The 25493-nt window shown below is 37.3% G+C and overlaps 1 protein-coding gene across 44 annotated transcripts in view; it reads right to left on the bottom strand.

The window, feature by feature from the left end:
- Window positions 1–25493, bottom strand: part of DST (dystonin) — a 280915-nt gene that overhangs the window by 15362 nt on the left and 240060 nt on the right. For all 44 annotated transcript variants that reach the window (XM_015859182.2, XM_085542024.1, XM_085542021.1 and 41 more), the window contains 15 exons: window positions 24050–24151; window positions 22755–22928; window positions 22145–22300; window positions 19183–19380; window positions 18549–18677; window positions 15294–15464; window positions 14111–14266; window positions 13683–13889; window positions 12273–12392; window positions 7824–7993; window positions 7089–7248; window positions 5520–5714; window positions 4290–4418; window positions 1238–1381; window positions 163–351 (listed from right to left, as the gene is read on the bottom strand). In XM_015859182.2, coding sequence (XP_015714668.2) covers window positions 163–351; window positions 1238–1381; window positions 4290–4418; window positions 5520–5714; window positions 7089–7248; window positions 7824–7993; window positions 12273–12392; window positions 13683–13889; window positions 14111–14266; window positions 15294–15464; window positions 18549–18677; window positions 19183–19380; window positions 22145–22300; window positions 22755–22928; window positions 24050–24151 — 2400 coding nt within the window. The remainder of the gene's footprint in view (window positions 1–162; window positions 352–1237; window positions 1382–4289; window positions 4419–5519; window positions 5715–7088; window positions 7249–7823; window positions 7994–12272; window positions 12393–13682; window positions 13890–14110; window positions 14267–15293; window positions 15465–18548; window positions 18678–19182; window positions 19381–22144; window positions 22301–22754; window positions 22929–24049; window positions 24152–25493) is intronic.

Raw genomic sequence — 25493 nt, 5'->3', positions numbered from 1 at the left:
TAAACTGAAGGCATGCCATATACACAGTAAAGGCTCAAATAACCATCTGAAAAATGTTCCAGAGCTTAAGAGAAAATAGCTAAAAGACTGACACAAAGCCTAGCTGAAATGTGAGCATCTGTTTGAACGTGTAGGACATATGTGACACTTAGCACGCCTTACCTGATGTTCAGCTATAAGTGCTTTAACTTCCTCAATCTCCTGGGGGATAACCTCTTTATCTTTTTCAGTAAGTGTGGTCTCTGCCCACTGCAACCAGGACAGCAAGGCTTCCAGCAATTCCTGATTAGCAATAAGTCCAGCCAGAGCTCCTGCCAGTCTCTGTTGATGTTGTTTGGCCCAAGCTAACACCTTGATAAAAGAACCAACACATCAATATATGCAAATCTGAAATTCTTCAAGACATATTTAGAATTGTCCTGCTAACTGTAAACAGCTTTTGCCCAGCCCTATTTATATTGAATATCAAAGGTGCAAGATGTAGTGGCCAAGGACTTACTGCACTGGGCACTAACTGGAACTTCCAGTTCAACCACATTTTTTTCACAGACACTCAGGATTATAAACTTTTAAATGCAGGAAACAACACTGTTGAGCAAGAGACTAAAAACCCGATCAGACCATACATCTAAATTGGTAAATCATACAGGATATGGGGCCTGTCTTTTTCTTGGACACTCCTGAAGCCATAATTGGTGAACACTACTATTTGTTTTTCTTTAAACTTCATATACACCCCAAAAATACTTTAGCATTTTTACACTAAATTTTTTACATAGTGTAAAATACATTTTACACTACTCAGATACACGCTCTGAGACTCATTTGTAGTTACTTGAATCATTTAGAAACCGCCTTGATTAATTACATGTTGCACTTAAATCCTTTGTAACACAATTAGAAAAATGCTTCAAGTTTGCCTTGTATTTTTCTCTAAGTTTTACATTTGTATCCCTAGAAACTATTAACTTTCCTCACAGGAGAAAAGTCAGGCACTATTTCCTTTAATACATACAAACAAAGAAGCCTGACCATCTGCTTTAGTTCTCAAAGTCCTCTAAGTTTTAAAATAAAACCTAGGGAAGCATGGTATTCACATTCATCACTGTGGATATTTTAAATGTTTAGTTCTTAACAGCTGGAACATTTCCTCTCGGTAGAACTACTATGTTAGTTGTCATCTGTGTTCCAATCAAAGATGAACTGTTGCAAGGAAGATGACTTGAGATATACTGACCTCTTCAAACCTTGCTCTGATAATTGTTATCCAGTGCTTAATGGTGGTGATGGAGTCTGGATGGCAGATAGCCAGGATAGCTTCTCCCATACCTGTTGCTTTGTTCAGTTCTGCTTTTTTCTCTTCCAGTTTCTTCATGAACTCCTAAATCAGAAATAGCAATTTCAATTAGACGTTGGCAAAAGTTGAAAGAGAAATCTGAATAATTTCTGCATGACCTGAAATGTCACGAGCCTCTGGATCAATCAAAGTCTAAACAGATTCAACTGGCTATAGGGAAAAAAAAAAAGGTTTTGTTTGTCTTAAAATAGTTAATAATCTTCCAAAAAACTACTCCACATAAAGTACTAAATGAAGCTTTAAAATATTTACCCTAGCATGTGGCATCCATACAGCCCACCACGCTATAAGTACTGGAAATGCACATGCCCTTATTCAAAAGGAAAGAAAATCATGCCATTTTAGCAGTGTTGTAGATCAGGCATGCAACGGTTAGAATCATTACTGGCAACATTTCAGAAGACTTCGCTTGTCTGTCAGTTACAGTAATTCTTCATAATAAACTATCAGGCTCCTAACAGAGGCTGGAGATGTCCAACTATAATTACATGCTCAGACAAGATGACAGAGGGCTTCAGGAGCAGCTATACTAAACTAACACAAACATGAAACTTCAGCAGCTGAGGGGGAGACACAGAGAGAACAGAAACAGAGACTGCTAATTAAGCAGCTGTTTTCAGAGGTTCCGCCATGTGGGAAAAGTTGTCTAAAACCAAAAGGATGTTTACAGCTTTGAGCATCTAAGTTCATAGCCACTGATGTTCCTAGGGAGTCTGGCAGAAGAAAGGGTGGCATGACTGGAACTGAACTGAGAGGGGAAAGCCAGAAACCTAAACTTTTCCCATTTGTTCTATATTTCACTTATTGGACTTTCGTGTTTTTTTTTTTTGTTTGTTTGTTTGTTTTTTGTTTGTTTGTTTGTTTTTTAATTACTTCATGGGTTTTACAATTCTGCCCATTTTTTTCTGTCTACATATGTCTACACCTTGTGTGAATTGGTATGTCTTTGTGAGATGAAAGCTGTCAACATCTCCCAGTGTGTAGTGGAATCGGGGTTTTGTTGGTGGTGGCTTTTTTAATACTTTATGATCCCTAATAGAGCTACAAAACAGAATCATGCCTCTGAAAATTCAACTCTTCTTCTCACCCTCCTCTAAGGTTTATCTTAGATTCCGAAAATTAAATATCAGCCAAGTCAGATCTTAGACAAAATATTGTGAAGACATGTTCTACAGCTCATAACTACATTATTCTGTGCCTCTACAAATTAAATATGAAGATACTATGAAATGAAAGTAAGAAAAAAAATGTCTATTGTACCTTGTTCTAAATCTCTGGAGTAGGTAGGCTGTGCATATACTGGGATTCATTACTAATTATTTTTAACTATAGTTTAATGACAGATTTTAAGACTCAGTCATGACAGCAGACCCCTCATAAGACCCTACCAGTTCCTATAATATTACAGCTCAAAATGGTTTTGGTAAAGTTGAGGTGGGCTACAGTGTCCAGGGTGGGCTGCCATGACAGATACAAGAGCCAGGAGGAAAACAAGCAATGACAATGTTTGTTTCCTTTGCCCAGCTTTTGATCTCACAATCTAGATCTGCAATACACTGCAGTACACTGAGCTTTCCCTGCTAAAGGATCCTAACTGTATTGAACTCTGTGGCAGTCCAGTGATATGGATGCACTTACAAGAGAGGAGATGGGATGTTTCTTATTAACTAATGTAGCATATCAACCCACTACATCTTTCAGTTCTGGGAGACAAGTAATGGAAACTTCACTTTCTGAGATAATTAGAATTCATTAAATCATTTGCAGTGTTCAAGAAAAAAAAAAAAACCAACAACAAAAAGAAAACCAAAACACCTAAATAACAGGACTTAAAGATGGATCATTTGGACAAAATAAGAAGGTGACTTTCATCGTGTATCTGGATACAGGGGCATCAAATGTCTGTATTTCCAGTATTTGGCCTTTAAAAAGAAAACTGTGGTGGAAGAATATCTTCTAAAGTCTACTCAACAATTTTAAACATAATTTAGCAAATTTAAACATCTAACACCAAGGTTGCTTGTGAGTGCTCTCTGTGCTACTATTCCCAAATTCAATTTAATCAAGATGATTTTCCTCTACTTTAACTCTGTACATTTTGTTGTAACTTTCTTCAGGGTAGTAACAAACAAATGTACTATAATTTATACTACAACAGCATCAGCAATTTTATTTTTACATTACATTCTTCATACTACTGCCGCTGTACTTAAAAGTAGGTCTGCATGAGCCTAAACATGCTTGTATGCAAACTCCTGGTTAAAGAGGGAAAATAGGAGCTTTAATTTTTTTAGTTAGGCTCTTGACCTACCTATTGCCCCATTTCACTACTGAAAAATCAGTTTGGTGACTTGTAATCTAGTATTTGCTATACCAATGGCACTGCAGTACTTCAGTACCTAATGCACATGAAACACAAAGAATGCTGTTCCACCATAACAGAAAGTTAAGGCATGACAACATTGTTCCGCTGACATTTACAAATGACCTTGAAAGTATATGGTGGTTAGCTCAGTGATGCTAAGATGACACACTTTTGTTATTTTAACTGCCTGTGTAATAACTGTCAGATAATATTCCAGCATATATTAATCTGTCTCTAAATGTTTACAGCAACTTTCTATTTGCCCACTGTTTTCTTAGCAAGCCAAAATGACTCAAACAGCAACTTACCATAAGTACGGTTACAAAACTGTCAAATTCATTGAATGTGTAACTTCTACATAGAAACAGTCACAAAAACAAATCCTGGATGCTGAATAGAATCATAGAATAACCCAAATTGGAAGGGATGATAAGGATTCTCAAGCCTAGCTCCTGGCTCCACACAGAATGTAATTATTCCATGAGATTGACTTTGCCTCCTTGCCTCTAATTTTCCTTCTAACAGATCTCTTAGAACAAAGAGGACCCTCTTCACTTTCTTGCTTACCCTGTGCTGATCTATCAGCGTACGCAAAGCCTCTTCATCATCTGGAAGGACGCCATGGAAACGAAGAGCCTGCTCTGCCTCTGCCAGCCACTCCAAAAGGACATGAACAACAGAGTGGAATTCCTCTGCCTGTTACAATACAAAAAGTCACGGTCACTGATGAGGGGACCTGACAGACACACTGCAGCTTACACAAGCAGACTGAGCCCAGATCTGGGGCCATTAATCATGCAGCAGTACTGGCACATTAACTTTCCATTAAAAAGTCAATGATATACAGTACTACATTTTCATAACCGTAAAAATATCTCATGCTTCCAAAAAATTATAGGAAGCCTAAAAGCCCAGTCATGCTTTTAGCTGTCTGATTTATAGTGTATTTGCAGTTTAGTTGAGAATGTCATGCCTTTATGCTGACAAATTACACAGGAGGTGCTCTCGTGGACCAGCTGGAGAAATGAGAACTGTCTTTTCTGCACAGCCTAAATTACTGGTTAAGCAAAATTAACTGAAAGGCCATTGGTGACTGACCTTTTCACGACTGGAAAAAAAAGAAAATTCCACCTTTAGGCACAGCCACATTCAGACATATTTAGCGTTTGAAGTAACTCAGAATTGTTTCCTACTGAGAGACCAAAGATCTGGATGAACACAGCACCCTGGGAATAGCAGGACAGAAATTTTATAGACAGTAGATATACTGCTATTGCTAGAGCTCCAAACAAGCATCAGCCCAAAATGGTACACCTTCATAGTTGGTCACTGTACCTAAGTTTTACAATCAATACAAATGGACCTATTAATTCATGACTGGTACCAGCCAGTGCTGACATGCATAGTCTGTATTAGTTCCTGAGTGTACACAGTAATGTATTTTGAGTCAATGTAAATATGATTATGATCTCCAGCTTCCCAAAATGGGAGTACAGTTCCTAAACACTCTTCATGCTCACCTGTAACTTCAGTAATTTCCTTAGATGATAACGTATTTGAAACATCTGATTAGTATTTGTCGTATAGCAACAATGCTAAGAGACGCCATTTAAATATTGTGGCAAAGTGACAAAGAAAAGGTAAAGTGTGTGAACAAGAAAAGGAATATTTCCAAAGAAAATTAAATGAAATTTAATGACATAAAGTGAAAATAAAATAAAATTTTTGTCAACTAGTCTATATACCATCTCCTCTACTTCTCACATAGGACATGTGGCATCAGTATCACTCTTTTACCTGTCGGAGAGCCTGTTCAAGTCGTGTTTGCTTGGATACTGACAGGGCACAAACTGTCTCCCAGCGAGTGCTCAGCTCCTGCATCTGGACTTTGACCCAGGATGAGTCATCACGACTGCCCTCTATAAGCTCTCTGGCAGAGCGCTTCAGAGCCTGAACACTGCTCGTTCTTTTTCCCAGCTCCTTCTGGAAAACCTATGTACAACCAAATATGTTTGACATGTTTAATTCACTAAGGCATAATAACACAAAGAATAACAAAAAAAAAACTGGTTATAATAAGAAATCAAAATATGAACTTAGTTCAGTCCAAGTTAACTGAAAATGATGCAAAACACACAAGTTCCACTCATTAGATTTCATATGAAGATACTTACACTCTATCCTAGCAAGACTGGAATATAGTAGGGAAATGTCAGGCAGATCCTGAGAACACCCCCCATCCTGATGCAACGTATGGGGACCACAGCAAACTTACCACACTGGCTTTAAAGTGCCACAGCACGAGAAGATCAGATAAACAATAACAATCAAGGAGAAGGTTTAAATCCATAAACCTAAAACTGAAATCTGGGGATCTGGCTGTAGATCTTATTACATATTCATATATTTATAAGAGGCTACTTTCACATTTGTGGGAAGAACGGGCTCCATTTACATGAAGAAAAACCTCCTAAAAGAAAATATGGCAACCTCTGCATATCATGCAGCTGATTACGACACAGTTTTGATACGCAATGGGACTTCAGAAGCAATCTGAGCACAATTTGGGCTAATTTTTAGCAATAACTTCTGTTTCTGAATACTTTTCTCTGAGAGCAACAAAGCCTTCTTCTCACCAAGCAGGCTCTGGATACTTGTAGAAGAGCCATCTCTGATGTGTGCAGACTTCACAATACTAGAAACTTCATCAACTGTTCCCTCTGACATACTGAACTGCAACTGCAGTCCAGAGGCACAGTCCTAGATCCCATTCTTGCTCCCATCCCCAAGAACTCTTGATTGAAAAAAATACTGCAGCTAGTGTAGGTTTCCTGAGCCTTAGACTAGCTGTGTAACTCTACATGATTTAAGCATTGCAACTGCTCTTCTCCATGAATTTACAGCAGCTCCGTAGGGCTGAAATATTCAGTGCTTTCCTTCTTTATAATGGCTGCTGTAGTCACAGCAACAGCACTGGACATTTGGTTAGCAGATGTACTGAATAAAATCCTGTATTTTCCTCCACAAAAGTTTCCCAGTAAAATCACTTTTGACACCTCTCCCCATATACACACATTTATAAATGCAAATTTGTGATTTTTGACATGAAACTCAGATACACAAGAGAGCAGCATTAAATCAAATATCTGGCAGATAATTGGTGCCAATTACTTATTAGCAGTTGTGTTGGGGTTTTTTTTCTGCCAAATCTGTTTTATAGCATTTTCCATTGTCAACAACATGTTGATGTTATCAAAACATTCCATGCTTCTAAAATTACAGAATAGCCAAATAATGAGATAGCACTAAAATACCACATTTACAAGCAGTCTAGCAATTAAAAAAGATTAAAGTTTTTGGAATTACCTTGTGATTGTCAATCAGGTTCATCACTAAATCAATGTCTCCATGCACTGGCTGATCTTCTGCTAGCTGAGGTTCAATTTTGTATAACCAATCAATGAGAGCTTGTAGAGCATCAGTAAATTGTCCTGAAAATAACAGGGCTTCCTCCAGTTTATTTTGTCTGGGGAAGTGAAATGAGCACAAGAAGAAGAATAAATTTAGTTAAAAATGATTCATTCTAAGAAAATGCACTTAAGAAAATATCTTCAGCATTAAGTGGTAACAACCAAGAACTTTAAACCAGTGTTTTCCATTTGAAAAAGTTGGGGGAATAATAATAATAATAATAATAAATAAAGCTGGAATTCACATTGGGATGAACATGATTCTTTTCTGAGCTCTGAACAGTCACAAACAGAGTACATGTTTTGCCATCTTTGGAGTAGGTAACCTTCTTCTTGCTTCCCTATGCTATTCTCAGACACAGTGACTCCTGGGGGAGACATGGGAGACTCCACTCAAGTAGCAATTTACCCATGAAGTTAACTGGGCAATCCAGTCTATTTGCATAGACCAGCACAAAGCACATTCTCCAAATAGATGAGGGCTGCTGCTCTGTCCCTCCCACCCAGTCTTAAATTACAAAACAAGCCACTCTGGTTTTACTTCTGCACAACAGAAGCCAAAACAGAAGTCAGAAGAACTCTCATAAGCCTTCTTCTCAGCTGTTGAATAATTGGATTGGTCTTCTTTTACCTTTCTACTGATTTTCCACAAATTGTGTCCCACTTATCCCTTAGTTCACTCAGCATGTCATCAAGCTTCAAATTGTCATCAGCTAAAGTGGTTTTCTCTTTCAAGGAGCGTCCAGTCCTGTTTGTGGTATCATACACAGAATGTTTGGCACCAAGAGATTTCTGGAATTCCTACGAACATGGAAGAAAAAGAAAAACCTACATTGCATCAAATGCTTACAGACCACAGTTAACTAATCTTCGTCCAATTATTTGCAATGTAATTAGTTAATGTTGTGGCAAGATTTTAAGTATACTGTAATTATTTTTTAGTTTGTTAGTATAGATGAAGTCATGGAACTTGGCACTAACAGAGGCAGTGCCTTTTATCCCTCTCTGGGAACAGAAGCAGTTCTACATCTACAGGAAGAACTTGGGAAATTATTCTTCAGTGAGTGATGATTCCCATCCTACCTTAGTTTCTAAATCCTACATTTCAGGCAGAGGCTGTCCAGGAAACAGAAAAATGTGAAAGGACTACTAGTTTGGGAGCCATTAAACCAAATGCTCTTTACACTATATTTTAAGATTTCAATCTAGTGTAGAGCAACTCCAGAGGCTACGAAGATCACTTTTATTTTAAAGTCACTATGGTCAAAATGAGGGACTTCCATCCATGAGCATTTAACCCTCTTAAGACTGAAACCTGCTACAATAAGCAAGAATTGTGTGCCAAAAATATACAGATTTCAGTATGAGAAGCAGCCAGATGACATTCCAATAAACACAGACAAAAGTAACAATAGCAAAAAGGTTACTGTAATCCAGGCACTCTGGAAGATAAAGGCAACACTGCAGCTGCCTGCCCACACTGACAACTCCCTTGGCAAGTAGCTTCTGGAAGCTTTGCATAGAACAGAGGAACACACTGTAATAGAACTCATCTTGATATAGCAGAGATGTAAACAGAATTACAGGGTAAATAATTAAATGAGCACTGCCAAAGGATAAAATCAGTGCTGCACAGCAGCTTTTGAATGATAGCAGTGCTTAAAGTGTTTCATTTTGTATCTCCATGAACTGCTAGTAGAAAAAGAGTTAAATAAGAAATAATAATAATAAAAAGTCTTGTATATCCAGAATTGAATATTTTGCCAGCAACAAATACCAGAAAATACCTGTCAAAAAACAGTCTTTGCTCATTGTTTGCTGAAATGGGAGTTTCAGTTGTCTCTCAGAGCAATATTTAATATAATAAAATCCATCATGGAAATAATTACCAGTTAAAACTCATAATTCTTCAGGGCACGTAAAAACTGCGAAGATTCTACACGGCCACCGCCAGCACATGCATGACTGCTCAGCTTTGCTTTGCAAGCTGCTCCCAGCTGCTGTGCACCAGTTTGGGCCCTGGTAGCTTACGACTCTTTCACCAGCTTTCCCATGTGTTCACAGTCATTAACATTTTTTAGATGGGAATCAATGTCAGGTGGAGTGGAAGCATGCATAAAGTAAAAAGAAGTAGGCACTGGGTTGTGCCACAGTCCTAGTCCGCTAACTCCACTTAAGGTGAATCAAAGTTCCTGATATTTCACATTGCATTGTCCCAGTTTTCTGGTTATTTTAGGAATCAGAGAAAACTAAAGATCAAAAATTGCTCAGAACAAAAAAAAATAGCTTTGTAATTGAGTGTCCCCTTATTGTTCTTCCATTTTCCTCAAATAAAGCAAGGAATCATGTTTAAGTAAGAATACAAATGCCACTGTCAACCTCAAACTACAATAAAAATAAAAATCCTTTTCAAAATGAGAATTACCAGGAAGTTCCATCTACACAAATAGCACATCATATGTCCGTGCTCCTGTTGATTTGATGACATTTATTAAGTACAGAAAGCTATACGCACGTTTCTTAATGCACACAAAGAAATTGCTGTCAGAGGAGGATCATACATTAAAATAAAGATTTAAAAGTGAAAAAAAAGGTCGCAGTCAATTCATTCTTTGAGAGACTGTACACTGCACTAAGTCTAATTTCATTTGATATCACAGAGGCATAACTGAGAGTACATTTTGGTTTAAGGTATTTCACAGCCACCAAGATCAGACAGGTAACACAAATGAAATCTCAGTAACTAATTATTTACCTTCCTTCTAAAGAAGACAGGAGCACGCACTTAAAATTACTTAGGTTCACATAAATGTATTCTAAGAAACATCCAGCATTAGCACAGAAATGGAATGGGTGAACTACTAAGGGTTTTTCCACTCCTGACTTCTAAAAATGAGAAAAAAAACTGCTGATAAACAGACTATGAATAACCCTCCAAAAGTCCCTGGCAATGCACTGGATGTAAGTGAGACAGAAAACATTTTCTTGGCTTTTCTCTTTCAGGGCCTTTTTTTGGCAGTAACAACTGGCAAGGAGTGAGTCCAAATCATTGCTTACAGCACACAGAGCACACATTTAGTTCAGATAGTAAAATCGCTAACTAAATGGAGCAAGGAAACCTTCAAGGTTGGACAGAAAAGACAAAGACTGACAAAACGGGTATATGTGGGAGTGGAAGGAAAAGACTCAAAATACAAGGAAGGACGTTGCAGTGTTGGGAGGTTTGGCAGCTCATTAAAAAACAATCGAGTTGATTTCTTGGCAAGGGGGGGAGTGGGTTGTTTGAAGTTTGAAGTCACAAAGTTCACCAGTCTCCCTCTCTTATACACATTCATCTTTTTCCTCCAAAATACCAGCTTCAATCTTAATGTCCCCATGCCACATTCTTGCCCACTCTTTATTAAAGGATTCAAGAACTTAAGTAGCTGTTCTGCACGCATTTAGCGCATAAAGGAGCAGTCGAAAATCTGTCATTGAGGGAACTGATCAATCTCGCAGTCTGCATGAGGAAGTTTGGACTAATAAAATGTGCTGCTGTGCATATAAAAGACAAGTAGGATATGAAGGTTAAAACTTCTGAAGAATGGAGAATAGAAAGGCAGAATGTCAAACCCCAGGACCTCAAAGGACCTCAAAGCAAAGTCAGGATGTGTTGACATGAGGAGTTTGAACTTTTTATAAAGAAAAAAGAAAGTAACAGAGGGATTAAAATATTGATAAAGTCAGAGAATAGAAGAAAGATGATCCTAAACAAAAAACCTTTCTAAGTCCTCAGAATCGACTTCAATTTCTGGCAACAATGACCCCAGAACAAACTAGAACTGTGGATTTAGCACAACAGAATGTTAATGCACGTTTTATCTAAAAGTTTTAACACCAAACAGAGGTAAAGCTATTTTTGCTTGGCCAACTGCCAGCTCTTTTACACTGAAGTAGAACATTATCCTGTTTGATAAACAATACTTAAATCATAATAAAAATGGAAATGATAAAAATACGAAGTAGACTGATGCATTAACCACTCATGCAGGGCTAAAACTTGCCAGAGGTAAAAACAATCACCAGAAACTACACAGAGGGGGAGAGATGAGATGCAAAACTTTGGGTATATTCTGCAGAATGAAATAGTACCGTAAGAAGTTGAACACTAAAGTCAATATGAGAAGTAGAAGCAAATGTATGCCAAAATCGAAAAAGAAATAAATAATCTTTCAACACTTTGTCTCTGATGAAACTGCTCCAAGATAAATCTTTAGATACAGCTTGTCCCTGAAGATTCAATCAGTCACCCACACTATCCTCACTAATACATCATTCAAAGCTGTTTACAAAAGTAAAAATGAAGTAGACTTCCTCCATCCTTCATTTTGTTCTGGCTGATGTAACTGTAGAGCTCCCTTCAACTTCACATCAACTATATTTGTTTGAAAAGCCATGTTAACAAAGGAGATTTCTACATTTTCTCCTGTAGTAGCTGGGTTCATGGAAATGCACACCTGAAATTTTGAAGCCTATGCAGAGAAATCACCTTTTCAACTAATACTAGATGTGTCTATAATGTGTCAACCGTACTTTCTTGGGACTTCCATTAATAATTCCACTTGACTTAAAAAGCAACCCCCAGTGAGAATACCAATTATTTTTCATCCTTGAGGTAATCCTCTACTATTACAAGGAAAATTCCAAACAAAGTAACTGCATGGCAAATTTGTGCTGTAAAGACTGGGAAAAAAAAAAAAAAAAGAAAAAAAAAAAAGAGAGAGATTCCTGATTCCTTCTCTGATAAAATTTTACCTTTATTTTTCCTTGTTTTCTTTCTTTTTTATTTTTTAATAAAAAGTTTCCATGGTGCTGTATCATTATGTCTTTTCTAATCAAAATTAATCATTCCACCACAGATCAGGTTCTTCGAAAAGCATTTTTTGGACTCCTCGCCTGTAGCACACCATTTAGTTTGATGCCAATAACAATTTCATTGCAGTGAGTCCAGAAGTCCACCTCCTTTGCTAACTGTATGCAGTACAAGGCTGACAGACTTACATTTAACTGTGCATTTTGCATTTCAGCAGTCATGGCTCACCTTATGCTGTGCAAGCTGCATCTTTATTTTGTCAGGGTCATTCGCAATTTCAAGATCTGAGTCCAAAGATTTCTCTGATTCTTCCAGCCACTCCATAAGTTTGTGCCAGGCTTCATGGAACTGTGGGAAAGTAAGATTTGCATAGAGTTAGAAACACACTGATGCTTAAAACATTCCACAAACATTAAGCCCTGACCAGTTCTCTGCAGGCTGAACCAGTACTCTGCATACTTAGGAAAGGCTTGGTGTGATTTTTCTCCCTGGCCTCTACAACCAGCCTGTGGACTTCATCCCTGGACTTAGCCGCCTTTCTTCCTCATGAATTAGTAACCTCTTATACATATGATCTGTATGTAAGCCCACTATGCATCTTTCACAGACATACTGGTAACTTCCATTGATATGCTGGTCATTTAGATTAGTACATTTTTAATACTAAATATAACTACAGCAAGAATGAGGCTTAGCTATTGCCTACACAGGACAACTATAAATCACGGGGGAAAACTGAATGGATGACTATCCAAGATCTTCCCTGAGATGTTCAAAAATGCTCTTATTGTATCAAATGCTATCTTGGTGGGAACCAAACAGATTCTTGATCTTCCTTCCTTTCTCAACAACAGTGCTTCAGGGAAGGAAGCAGGAAAGGCTAAAGATTCAACTAGCTTCCACAGAGCGGTAGGCCTTTGGGACTGGATTTTTATAACTTGTTGTTTCTGTTTGTGTTTTTTGTTTGGTTGGTTTTATTTGTTTGATTTGTTTTTTAACAATATGAAAGTATAAGGAACTAATTCAGAAAAGTGTTAAAACTCTTGGACTTTATGTTCTTCGGTGAGGGAAACATGAATCTAAAGAAAAGAAATTAATGCTCCATGATAAGAAAAAGTCTGTAATAAACTCTCCAGGTTTTTAAGGAAATAAATTGAGAGATCTTAGAAGATGATGGTATGTTAACTACCCTAAGAACCTGAGGAAGTGATGATTATTAACAAAGAGATAAAGAGATAAAGTAAATAATGGAAGAAAACACTAAGCAATTCTAAGCAATACTCTTACAGACTAGCAAAACACATTCATCACATTTTTAAAATATAAGGGGCTGATCGTATAAATTCTTTTTGAGGACAAATGGCACTAATACACATCTGGAACCCACGCTGCAACCTTCTTCTTTCAGACCATCCTGTATTGCAGACCCAAGTTATGGCTTGAGTTGAAAATGAAGACTTCACCTTCCAAATGAAGTGCTCTACGACTGCATCACAGAAATTGTTCCAGTAACTTAACAGAGTCTGTTACACTAACCCAGACATAGCTGAAAGTGCTTTAAAGCACCATATACTTCAAGAGCCTGGATATAATTTCAGCTAAGTTCAAAGAGTTGTACCACAGCTGTTGTCCAATTACCTGTTTGGCTCGTTTCCTTGCATCATCCAAAGCTCTTCCCCTTTCGACTAAGCGCTGAACTACTTTTTCCCATCTACTCTGTACACTAATCAGCAGATTCTTAATAAGGACTACATCTTGTTTCTGGCTGAAGTATTTCAAATGGGTACCAGTTTTGTCCAGCTCTATGATCTGATCTCGATGAGAATTCACCTCTGTTGCAAAAACCTTAAAAAAAATAAAAATAAATTTGTAAGTAACATGCTACTCATGCACTGAGTAATCCCTGAAAAAGCAGTTTGATAAAGAATGATACAGCAAGACCACAAAATGCGATTTAAAACAATTCAAATATTTCTGAGTGCCAGTGTTACAGGGTTGACTTGAACATTGTTGAAGTATCTCAACAGAGTGGGAGAAAAACATGATACATCTGTTTTTGTACATACCTTGTGTTCATCAATTTGAAACAAGACAGTGTCCAAGATAAGACTTGGCCGAGAAGCTGCAGTTAGAGTTTGCTCCGCCTGCGTGAGCCAATTGATGAAATCTTGAAGTGAGTTGTGGAACTCCATTGCTAAATTGAGGGCTTCTTCCAGTTTGGTCTGCAAAGAAAGGTCATATCCTAATAGCATCTGATATTGTACAGGGTATTCAGCTGAGTAAACTATCTTAATTTTGCATTTTCGAGTAAGCCTTTTTCATTTAACATTTAGTTTTAACATTTCAGCTCAAAATTTCTGAGTTTTATATATTAAAATAATAGCCTGTGTTTGAGAATATTAAAGGGGATGGATAGAAACTTAACAGTAAAACTTTCTATTACAGATAAGTATAAATAGAGTAGCTAGTACTAGAGTAAATTTTATACATTAGAATGTTACATTTCCTGGTAGTTAATTGTAATGGGACATATGGATTTAAGCTTTGTTTTTATATACTAAACCAGTAGAATATTCTTCCTTCAAAACATAACTAAGTTGTAGTTAAATATTTCTGCCTTACACACATTAGGGCTGAGCAGAGAATTCCTGTGTAATTATTGACTTTCTTCACTGCTTCACTGAGGTAGAGCAAATGCACTATATTTCATCAAGGGATGAAAGCAAAACGGAATTATTAATTTAAAAAAAAAAAAAAGTATGTTGCACATCAGTGAAATCATGCTATTGATCTACATTAGAGCAGAAGGTATTCACTTGAAGTAAGTGGCAAAAGGCCAAGTCTTTGGGAATTTTATGGGAAAAAAATGGATAAAAGCTAGGAAAATTCTGTACTGAGAAGAAAATAAACTTGAACCATCAAATAATTTAAGTCTTTCTCTCATGTCTGTGATCATTGTAATAAAAAACAGAAAAGTCCCCACTCAATAAGGTGAGTATTATTAGTATCAATTAAGATATTTCTGTAGAATAATATGCCCTTCTCAGCTATTTTGCCCCCCAGTTATGGTTAACCAACTTCAATGTTTTCCCCAGTACTTGCTTAAGCACAGTAATGAATTCTGCACAACTACTTCTGCAGTAGATTTTAAATCTAAAAGACAAAGCAAGTTTGCATGTATAAAAGGACAGTACATTAGCAGTCTTAAATACATGATTTACACTTCTATTGTTATGTATAAACACATACTTTTCTTTCACCGAGCTTCGTTTGTACTGATTCCCACTTTTCTTTTAAGTTATTTATGTCCTGCTCAACATTTGTCTCAGCAGACTCTGGGCATCTTGCAAGCATCTGCTGGCCTTTCTGCATTAGACACTTATATGTCTCTTCTTTGGCTTCAAAGGCAGCACAAAGTTCCTAAATAAAGAAACCAATAGAAAGTAAGTCAGGTAGAAATTCAATACTCTTTACAAATGTTAGCATAGCATCTATTCCTCCCCCAACATTTCGCGGGTACGATTAAGACTAATAAAAGAAACATATGTAATTCATAAAAAGCCAAATGAACAAAGAAAGGGCTCAGTTCTTCAGGAAATGAGAACTTGTATTGTCTGTCAGATGTTCTTTCTGAGATGCAAAGGCTGGCAAAAAAAGTACTAGGCACTTATCTCACTGTGCAAGATTTCCTACAACTCTGTTGGTTTACTGTCCATCTGTAGCTAAAACACAGAAAGTGTCAGCAATATGCAGTGTGCTGAAAGCCCAGACACAGACAACACACCTTCAAAAGAAGGTGGGACAACCTGGGTGGGCTGTTTTATTGTACATCATCTCTTGTGTTTTATCTGTATTTTCCTTCACTCGCTAGACAAGAGCAAGATATTTTATACATATATAGAAAGCTGGAAAAATAATGGCAACTGTTGTTTTACCTTCTAACTATTCAACTCACTATTTCACCATGTTGAAGGTAAGGTGGCAAGAGAACTGGAACTCACATACATTCTCCTCATTCCCCAGGGATATGATTTAGCAGAGGGTTGTTAGAGTTAGGGTACTATGGTTAGGCTGCGGTTGGACTTGATGATCTTCAAGGTCTTTTCCAACCTAGGTAATTCTATGATTCTATGATTCAAAAGGTCACTTCCAAAATTTGCAACAGACCCTTGAAAATACACAAATGAAGTTGGTGCAGACACCCACATGAGGATCTTCTTCCAGATGAACACTAAGTGGCTTACAAATGAGAGGAAAAGAACTTTTCCCTCTGACTACAAAGGAAAGAATATAACTCAGTATTTTTTGTGGGGTAGGAGGTCCTGGTCACAGGGTTGTATCTTATTAAAGAGGAGGGCAAAGCAGGAAGTAGGGTCAGCCATGAGCTAAGATTCCAGTAATCTTTGCTTCTTCTTCCTGAGGACCACGAACACCGTTGTTACCTCATCTGCTTTTTTCTTATGTTCCCAAACTCCTCAAAATATTTCTAGTTTCCTTAACTTTCCAGAGCGCCTTTTTCTGCTGCAGGGCAAGAACCCCTCAAAGTAAATGTAGGGAGCACAGCACAGGAGAGACACAGCATGGCAAGTATGGCCTGAAACACTGGGGCTGGGCTCAGGGAAAGCCAGGGGGGCTTCTCTGTATGCTGGTGTCCAGTAACACCTCTTCGTATCTCTTTTATTCCTGGAGCTGCCTTAGCTGGAAATGCTACGCAAGCACAGCTCCATTTAAGAACTGATTACAGTTCAGGGATTCATGAACATAGAAACAGACCTCATACTCAAGATGATGATTCATTATGTTATTTCCAGTGAGAAAACACAATAAAATACAGAGTCAAATTTTCTATTTCAGTTTCAGGTCACAAATTAATATAGTTTGTATCCCTTAAGAGCATGTTGAAATTTGGAACTTAACAATAAATTGTTCCCAACCTGACAACCCATCTCAGCATTTCCGTTGCCAAGAAAACAGAGAATTTACACAGAGTTGCATAGATGCACAGATTTTAACTAAGCTGAAATCCTTTTTTTTTTTTCATAAAGCTTATACCCATCAAGGATAATAGCAAGACAATGTCTGCAGTTGTATGACAACACACAACATAGCATTGGCTTTTAAGATGCTTAGTTAGGAAACAATTGTATATTTGTACATACTACTGGGGACACATTCACACCTGCTCCAAGAATTCAGATTTAAGATTCCTCTAATCTGTAAATGCAATAAATATAAGAACTGACTTGCTGACTTGCACAGAACATACCAAAGAAAATTCTGATATTTTCCAGGGAAAATTTTTTTGTCTTGATCTTATTCCAAGTCCAGGATGAAAAATGGATAGAACACCACTGGCTCCCCCAGATCCTTGATTACACAGCCCCCACCCTTGCAGGAACAATGTTTTTGCTTACGTTTGGGTTTTTTGTTGTTGTTTTGTTTGTTTTGCTCTTTTTTTTATTCTTTTTTTTTTTTTTTAAAAAAAGCACAAAGTGAGACAGTTTTGAGGAGAAGGGGCTGTCAAAGAGTTAACAACCTTTCTATGTTTTACGCTGGTTACCTGTCATAACTGATTCTGCAACTGTAAATATTATTCCTACTGAAAAACAGTCACTGGTAAATACTGAAAAAAAAGGCCCCACATCTGTGGGATAACCCTTTTGCATCATTCCAAAGTAAAACATGATTTATTAAGCTGTGACAATGCAGAAACTGTGTCAGGGATCTTAGAGCTCAAGATTAGTTCAGTAAATATCACTCTCACATCTGAGCAAAGTGGTCAGAAGTTCAGATCATTGGGTTTGGGCTTATATCCAGGCCTAACAGCACAGCACGGTTTTATACCAAAGGAGCACTATGGACCAACATCCTCTGAGGTACGGCTTCAAAAGTTAAAGTGTCCTTTATAAAGCTTTGTGGCCCTACTGGGGAAAAAATCCATAGTTTTTCTATTATAAAGGAAGGAAGGGAAGGAAGGGAATAATTCAGACATCCTGATCTGATTTTCATTTCTAATTAAAACAGAATCTTTATGACCCATTTGTGCTAATTACATCTGTGCTAATGATGATTTCAATGTCAGCTTCGGTTAAATGAAGAATAAAGGATCAAGTCCCTTGATTCAAGATCCGAATGAATGTGGATCCCTTTTAGATTCGTCTTCATATCTGAGAAACAACATGAATTGTAGTTATGGGGTCAGAATAGGGAAGGAGCATATGAATCACTGAAAAATCTGTAAACACTTTCTGTTTTCTTCTGAAAACAAGGACGAAAAAACTTGTATTTCTCTCTCAATACTATTAATGGCTAAGCTTTGGGCACCTCCCAAATTACTACTTTCGCTACAGTGAAAATAACAGTGCTGTTTTGAAGGCTATTAAATTTAAGATACAGTACAGACATTGTGATATATAGACCATGTACGGTATTTAGCATAAATACTCATGAAAGATAGTTAGTCCTGAAATGCAATTTGCAAAGCATTCTAATACTGATACTTACCATATGGGTATTAAGCTGTTCTCTTGCTGTTTCTGGTAAGCCTCCAACAGGTTTTGATGCCAACAGTTGACGTTCAGTGTCTGTCAGCCATTGCTGCATATCTTCAACTTCACCATGGAAACCTTGGGCCTAAATTATACCACAGCATTTTAGAGCTTACTTAAATGTTTTCCATTCCAAATTCTAGTTCAGATGCAGAAGTATATTGGCAACAGATTCAATCAGGTATTTTCAGTAATCAGAGGAAATGAAAGTAAGAAAAACAGCAAAGGAAAAACACAACAAAACAAAATTTAAACTATCCCCGTTTATCATAATGGAAAAGTACATAAACCATGGAAATCCTGAAAGAAGGCTAAATGAGCCACTGTGAGATCAATGTTTTCCCTGAGTAATATGCCTATATAGAATCTTCAACCTTTAAAAATAAATAGGCCAGAAGCTGAGGTCTTGATTCAGCTTTGTAGAAGACAAAGGACAGCTGTGGAAAATTCAGCTCGATCTAAACTTTAGCCAAATTTAGGAGTGTCTGCATTATGGCTTTTACTTAGGTCAATTTCCAGTGCATTTCTAGTAATGTATGTAAAAAGACACTTTTCTGAGTTACCTCTTTCTTCCATCATTTCCTGCTCACCTGGATCAAGGCACTGTCCAGCTGCTGTTTCCTTTGTTCTGTTTTTTCCAACACATTTTGCCAGCGCTGATTCAGAAGTTCCAGCTTGCTCCGTAAATTACTTGCTTCTTCAACAGCACTTGATTCAATCAGGTCACTTCCTGCTTTCTTAACTGCTTCTACTGTAGACTGATGAGCTAAAACATCATTCTGCAGCACCTACAATTGTAACACAGACCATATGACTGGCTATGTTGATAAGTTATTGATTAAAGGCAAACACAGTAACCAAGCTAGTTCTAACCCAGTGACAAGACAGTAGTTTGCAATTAGCACAGGTATTAGCTACAAAAGCTAATAACTAGTCTAACTTCAATCAAAAGTGATAACAGACCACTGCCAGAATGCTGTGTTTTATTTATTTAAATTATCTGAATATTTGTTCAGCCTGGAGAAAAGAAGGCTGTGGGGTGACCTCATTGCAGCCTTTCAATACCTGAAGGGAACCTACACCCAGGAGGGGAGTAAACTCTTCAAAAGGGCTGACAGTAGCAGGACACAGGGAAATGGATCCAAGATGAAGGAGGATGTTGGATGTTGGGGGGATGTTCTTTACTAGGAAAGTGGTGAGGTCCTGGAACAGGATGCCCAGGGAGGTTGTGGATGCCCCATTCTTGGAGGTGTTCAAGGCCAGATTAGACGGGGCCCTGGGCAACCTGATCTAGTAAATGTGTATGTTTGGTGTCCCTGCTAGGCAGGGGGGTTGGAACTACATGATCCTTGAGGTCCCTCCCAACCCGGGTCATTCTGTGATTCTGTGTGATTCTGTAATACATATCTTTCTGAAATTAAGCTTTCTGGCACTGCTAGTGAGGATGCACATCTAGGACATCCAGTATCATTTCACTTTTATTCATTTACTACATACTTTTCTTAACAGCACTCTTCTTTGATTTTGAGGGCAAGATGTGAAAACAGTACTATAAATAGTATTGCTGACTCCTCCTGGAGCAGCAGGCTAAGGAGAGAAAGGAATGAGAAGACAACATTTTGACTGCCACTATGTCTTTTTACACATTTCAGATCTACAAACATGGTACGTCAGGCTAGCAGGACACTTCAACTGTCCTAGGGATATTTATAATGCTTGACACTATTAAAACCTGCACTATTAAGCCCTCATTTAAGATCTCCTGCCATGAAGCACAGTAGAACCATAAAAGACAAAAAAAACTATTTTGGGGAAAAAGTAAACTGTTTTCAGAAAGATTAAAAAATAATAATAATGAGAAAGCTTTAAAGTACCAGGAGTAAAGGACAGGAAAATGTGATGTGCAAAATAATTAGGAAGGGAATGACAAACCACACCTAAGAAATTCAGCTTTTTGACTTCTCTCTTCCAGGAGATGAAGCCTGCCAAAATGCTAGCATAAGGATATAAAAAGAAAAGAAAAAGCTAAACAGAAATAAACTTCCTGCACCAAAATTGTGATCAGGACTGGAACGGGCTGCCCAGGGATGTAGCTGAATCACCATCCCTGGGGGTGCTCAAAAAATGTTTAGATGAGGGACATGGTTCAGTGGGGAAATATTGGTGGCAGGTCAGCAATTGCACTAGATGATCTTGAGCGTTTTTTTTCCAACCTTGGTGATCCTATGATTCTAACTGTTGAATATAATACACAGACCAAGTCACAGTGAAAAAGCAAGTCACAAGCAGTCTTTGTATACAGAATATGCACTCCTTTGCTTTAATTCTTCTAAGCCAAGCTCTGGAAGGTATTTGTTATTTTATTTTCCTGATAGATTAAAAAAAAAGAAAAAAAGAAGAAAAGAAAGGATATTCACACAAGCAGATGCATCTTAATCCTTCCTTCCTGCTGAGGCTCATTAGGAACAAGGTCTATTCTTTCCACAGTTATTCAAGAGATGGATGTTTTTCCAGGCTACCACAGGATGCATTACTGTGTGAACTTTCTAACCTATAAATTCTATTTTACAAAACGGAAGTAGGCTGGTTGATGAGTTCGGTGAAATCCTTCAGTACTGAAGGCAGATGAAGTCATATATGATATCTGGATGCCTCTTCAGCAGTAAAACACTTTGACTCAGTAAGAATATAAAAGTTTCCACAGAGATTCAGAAGCAGCATAGCTGCAATGACAGTGAAAACGCCTTAATTATCTGTGTACTGTCAATTTCAGTCTATTCTCTCGAAATTCAAAATGAACTCTGAATAATTTTCACATCAGGACAAAAATAATGGACAGACCTGAAGGAAAGGATTTGTGAGGTTAGTATGAAATCTAAAGAGACAGAAAAGTTATTTTGCTTTTTAGAGGTGCTTTTCTAAATAAACACTGAAAGCATTCTTCCACCAGCTCCAAAGCCACATTAGCCCGCAAAATGCTATTAAAAAAACCCCACAAACCACCATCACCACCAACAAAACCCTACATTGTATGTAGCAGAGATAAAAAGATGGAGACAGGAATACCCCTGAAATTTGCTATGAGTTTCAGAGAAGCACCCTCTCTGTTGGCAGAGACAAGACACAATTTTGCAGAATTCAAAACTGCAACTCACTTTATTTCTGACAAGAAAGAACAAAGGTGTAAAGGTCAAGTGTATTTTCTAAGACCTGGCCTAAACAGAACTAGTCAAGGAGTTTATTGCTTCAAGGAGATTTAATATTCTCAATGACTTTTCAGTTCCCTGGATCAAATGAAGGTGAAAAAAGGCAGGGACCAGGGTCAGCTGCTCTTTTTTGGCTTTGTTATTTGCATAGCATATGCAAGGAAGAAAAAAAAAAAAATAAGAAGAGAAAAGATACTAGATTTTCTATGCCTGCATTTCAGCCATAACCTGCATCTTGAAAATTTCTCTAAAGAACTATTTATCAAACGCAAAGTTTTACTACAAAACTCATCACTAAGATAAACATCAAAAAACATTTCATATAATATTCATTGTAATTACATACATGATGTTTGGCAAGTTCAATTTCAATAGCCTTGGGGTCTCCACCCACGGGTTTCTGTTCGTTCAGCAAGTCTTCTGTATGCGTCAGCCATGTAAGTAACTCATCCAGGGCATGCTGGAACTGCCCCAAGGCTAACAAGGCACCTTCCAGCTTGTGCTGTAATAAAAATAAAATAAATTAACAATAAAATAGTTTAACGATGCTATTGAATAGGCTTAAATTACCGTTAGTCACCATAATCCAAAGCGGAGTCCATTCTTATGATAGCATAAAAAAGAGAGACAAACAGCTATTCAACACAGCAACAGTGTTGTAGTCAGAGCTGAGTTAGCAAATCCATTGTAAAGCCTTATGTTCTAGGCTTAAGCTCCTGATCTCTGAAGATCCCATGTAACCAGAGCAGAGCTAAGACTGAAAGCCCTCTCATCAGAGATGTGGCAGTAGTTTTCATGTATAGTGAAATGTATAATTATAATACAAATGCATCTTGATGCATCAGCTTCTTAAAATGTTTCTTTGCAGTAAAATGGTTCAACTTAGAAAATAAAAACAAAACACGCCTCATAAAAACTAAGTCGTGAATGAAGCCTCCACCTTCAGATTTATTTACCTGTCTATTTATGATTTTTTCTTCTAGGCTGTCCCACATTAGTCTGAGCTCTGAGAGAGGGTCTTGAACAGTGTGCTTGTCACTTTCCTGTGTTACCTTCTTCAACAATAGTTCTGCTTGATGGTTCAGTCTTTCCATTTCTATCTGCTGCTGGTAAGCTTCTGTTTTAAATTGCTATGGTAAATAGAAAAAGAATAAAAACAAACACATATCGTAATGACTTTCTTGAGCACAGCACATTACAGCAATCATTACAATAATAATACATCACAGTCAACTTTCACAAACTTGGGGATTAGTTTTCATGGATCAAAATGCATGTAAAATACAATTCAGACGGTTCCAGTTAACTCAAAATATAAAATAAAGTCTTACTGTCCCACCACATACTGCTAACAGTAAGCAGAGGAGGGTAAAGATACCCAGTAGAGAAGTACTCCCTAATGATCTTGCTGGTTTGTAAACAAGACAGAACTTGAGTAATTTCTAGCTCTTGTGGTAGCAGCAATATAATACATTAAACAGAATTATTCTTTGAAAGACCCAAAAGCAACCTTTCTTTAGTACAACACCCTCTTGTACAGACAACTAAGGCACAGTATGAATACAGTTTGCTGATTTATGTTATTCTGAAGTGCAGATGATAGATACAGTTCATTTGAAGTCATTAGATTATATTAACAACCTGTCCACAGTCAAAACATTTTACAAGAGTTTTACAAGAGGAATATCCTTAGTTTTATTCCTGACAATTATTGCCAACCCCCCCCCCCTTTTATTTAAAATATGTGGTGCAATCTATCAGAGTCAGGAGGATACTTAGTCAAATAAGCATGCGGACAGGTTTCTAAGCACGAAACTTTGACTTACAGTTTATTGGATGTATTGGGAATGATGCAGTAATATGTTTGAACACTTAGAGACAGCTGATAATGGAAATGAAGCTCTAAAGGCATTTTCTCAGAGCATAAAGGAAAGTGTTTATTGTGGAAGGCAGAAAATTTAATCATAGCAAAAGAACCCTCTTTATAACCTTACAGCTTTCAAAAGAGAAGGAATGCTACCACTAGTAATGTAATCCCACCAAAATCTATTCCAAAGCCATGCATCATATATTTTATCAAGTAAACTATGCAATGAAACGTTATTTCAAATTTTCATACAGATCCTTTCTTTAAAACTAAAACCAAAAATTGCTTACAAGTCATGAAAAATTTAGAATACTATAAACAAAGCAAAAAAAACCCCACAGTTGACAAATGAAAATATAAATGAAATAAATGGCTATTTCATACCTTAAGTTCCTCAGTTTGCTGCTTCACTGTCTCCAGATCTGTTCCAACTGGGGACATAGATGCTAACTTGATGCCAGCAATGTCTACCCAGTCAAATATTGCCTGAAAATCACAATATAAAACTAAACATGAGCGAGGAGAAATAGTATTGTGTTTAGAAGTTGTAATGAGTAAAACATCTGAATTTATTTTACTTCAGAGAACAATACTGCTATGTTCTTTAAAATAAAGGAGATTTCTTTAACAGAACCTACATTCTTGACAATACAATGGTTCAAATATCAATTAACTAAGTACTCCATTAATCAATACAAGAATATATGTACTACTGTTATTAGCAGCAATGTTCCCCACTTCTTGTGTAACATCAGCAACTTTTATGAACTCTCTGAAAAGTAAGTACAAGACAAACTCTCAATTCCATGTCACACGGGGCTAAGATGGTAGGCTGTGGCTGAAGGATGTAACAATTTCAATCACGATTATTAAAAAGCACTAATTAACAAACTTCTATTGAAGAGCAAAGTTATCTGTGTGAAGAATGTGGAAGACACATTCAGTAGATATGAGGTACTGGATGGCCATAACAAAGCTTGTCTGAATCTCCACAGGATAACCCAGTTATAACTTGAAGCAGTCAATGAAGTGGACCCAGTAGCAAGGCATTGTGGTTACTACTTTTGTTCCTAATAGAACCTCAAGAACATCCTGCTTACAGATTACCAACAGCAACATCAATCTGAGTAAATGCACACGGGAAAAAACACCTCTGATAGGTCCTTTTTGACTCTGCCTGTTAACCATGATTCATGAGAGAGAAATGGGTAGGAGTTCTTGTCACAATGGCCTACTGTTCTCTGAGGAAAGGAAAACTGTCTTCAACAATATCAATAGGATGAGGCAGCTAAAGTACAGGTAATAATCTGTCGACAACACTTTCCATATTGTCTACTGAAACGTGCACCAGAAGGATTAAAATACACAAGGTACCAAGCTAATACAAACACAAAAACACGAAATATTTAAACCAATGGCAATGTTACTAATGTAATCCTGCACATCAACCTTGGCATAATATGAACAGAGTATCTGGAATAAAATAAATAATGAGGTGCACTGGAAGACGTGCATGATGTTTATTATTATTGTGTGTTCTGCTGTTATCTGCACTGTGTACATGAAGAACTTACCTCAGCATCATGTGAACCAGTAACTTTGAGTTTCAAGGATTTAATGAAACGAGAAAGATGTTTTTAATTGGCTAACATTAAGGGTGGAGTAAAACTTAAGTTCGTTAACTGTCCTCCATTCAAGAAAAACAGCAGGTGTCAGTATATTGACCAATAATCTGTTCCTTTCAGATCATATGACTTTGTCACATGAACTTGCCTATCATGTGAGTTACTATCAAAATGTGAGCAGAATTACTAAGAAATTGTGTGAT

The sequence above is a fragment of the Coturnix japonica genome, chromosome 3, assembly GCF_054131305.1.
Source record: "Coturnix japonica strain WE chromosome 3, WE-NBRP24, whole genome shotgun sequence".
Taxonomy (NCBI): Eukaryota; Metazoa; Chordata; class Aves; order Galliformes; family Phasianidae; genus Coturnix; species Coturnix japonica.
The sequence above is the reverse complement of the archived record's forward strand: the minus strand, read 5'-3'. Positions and strand labels throughout refer to the sequence as shown.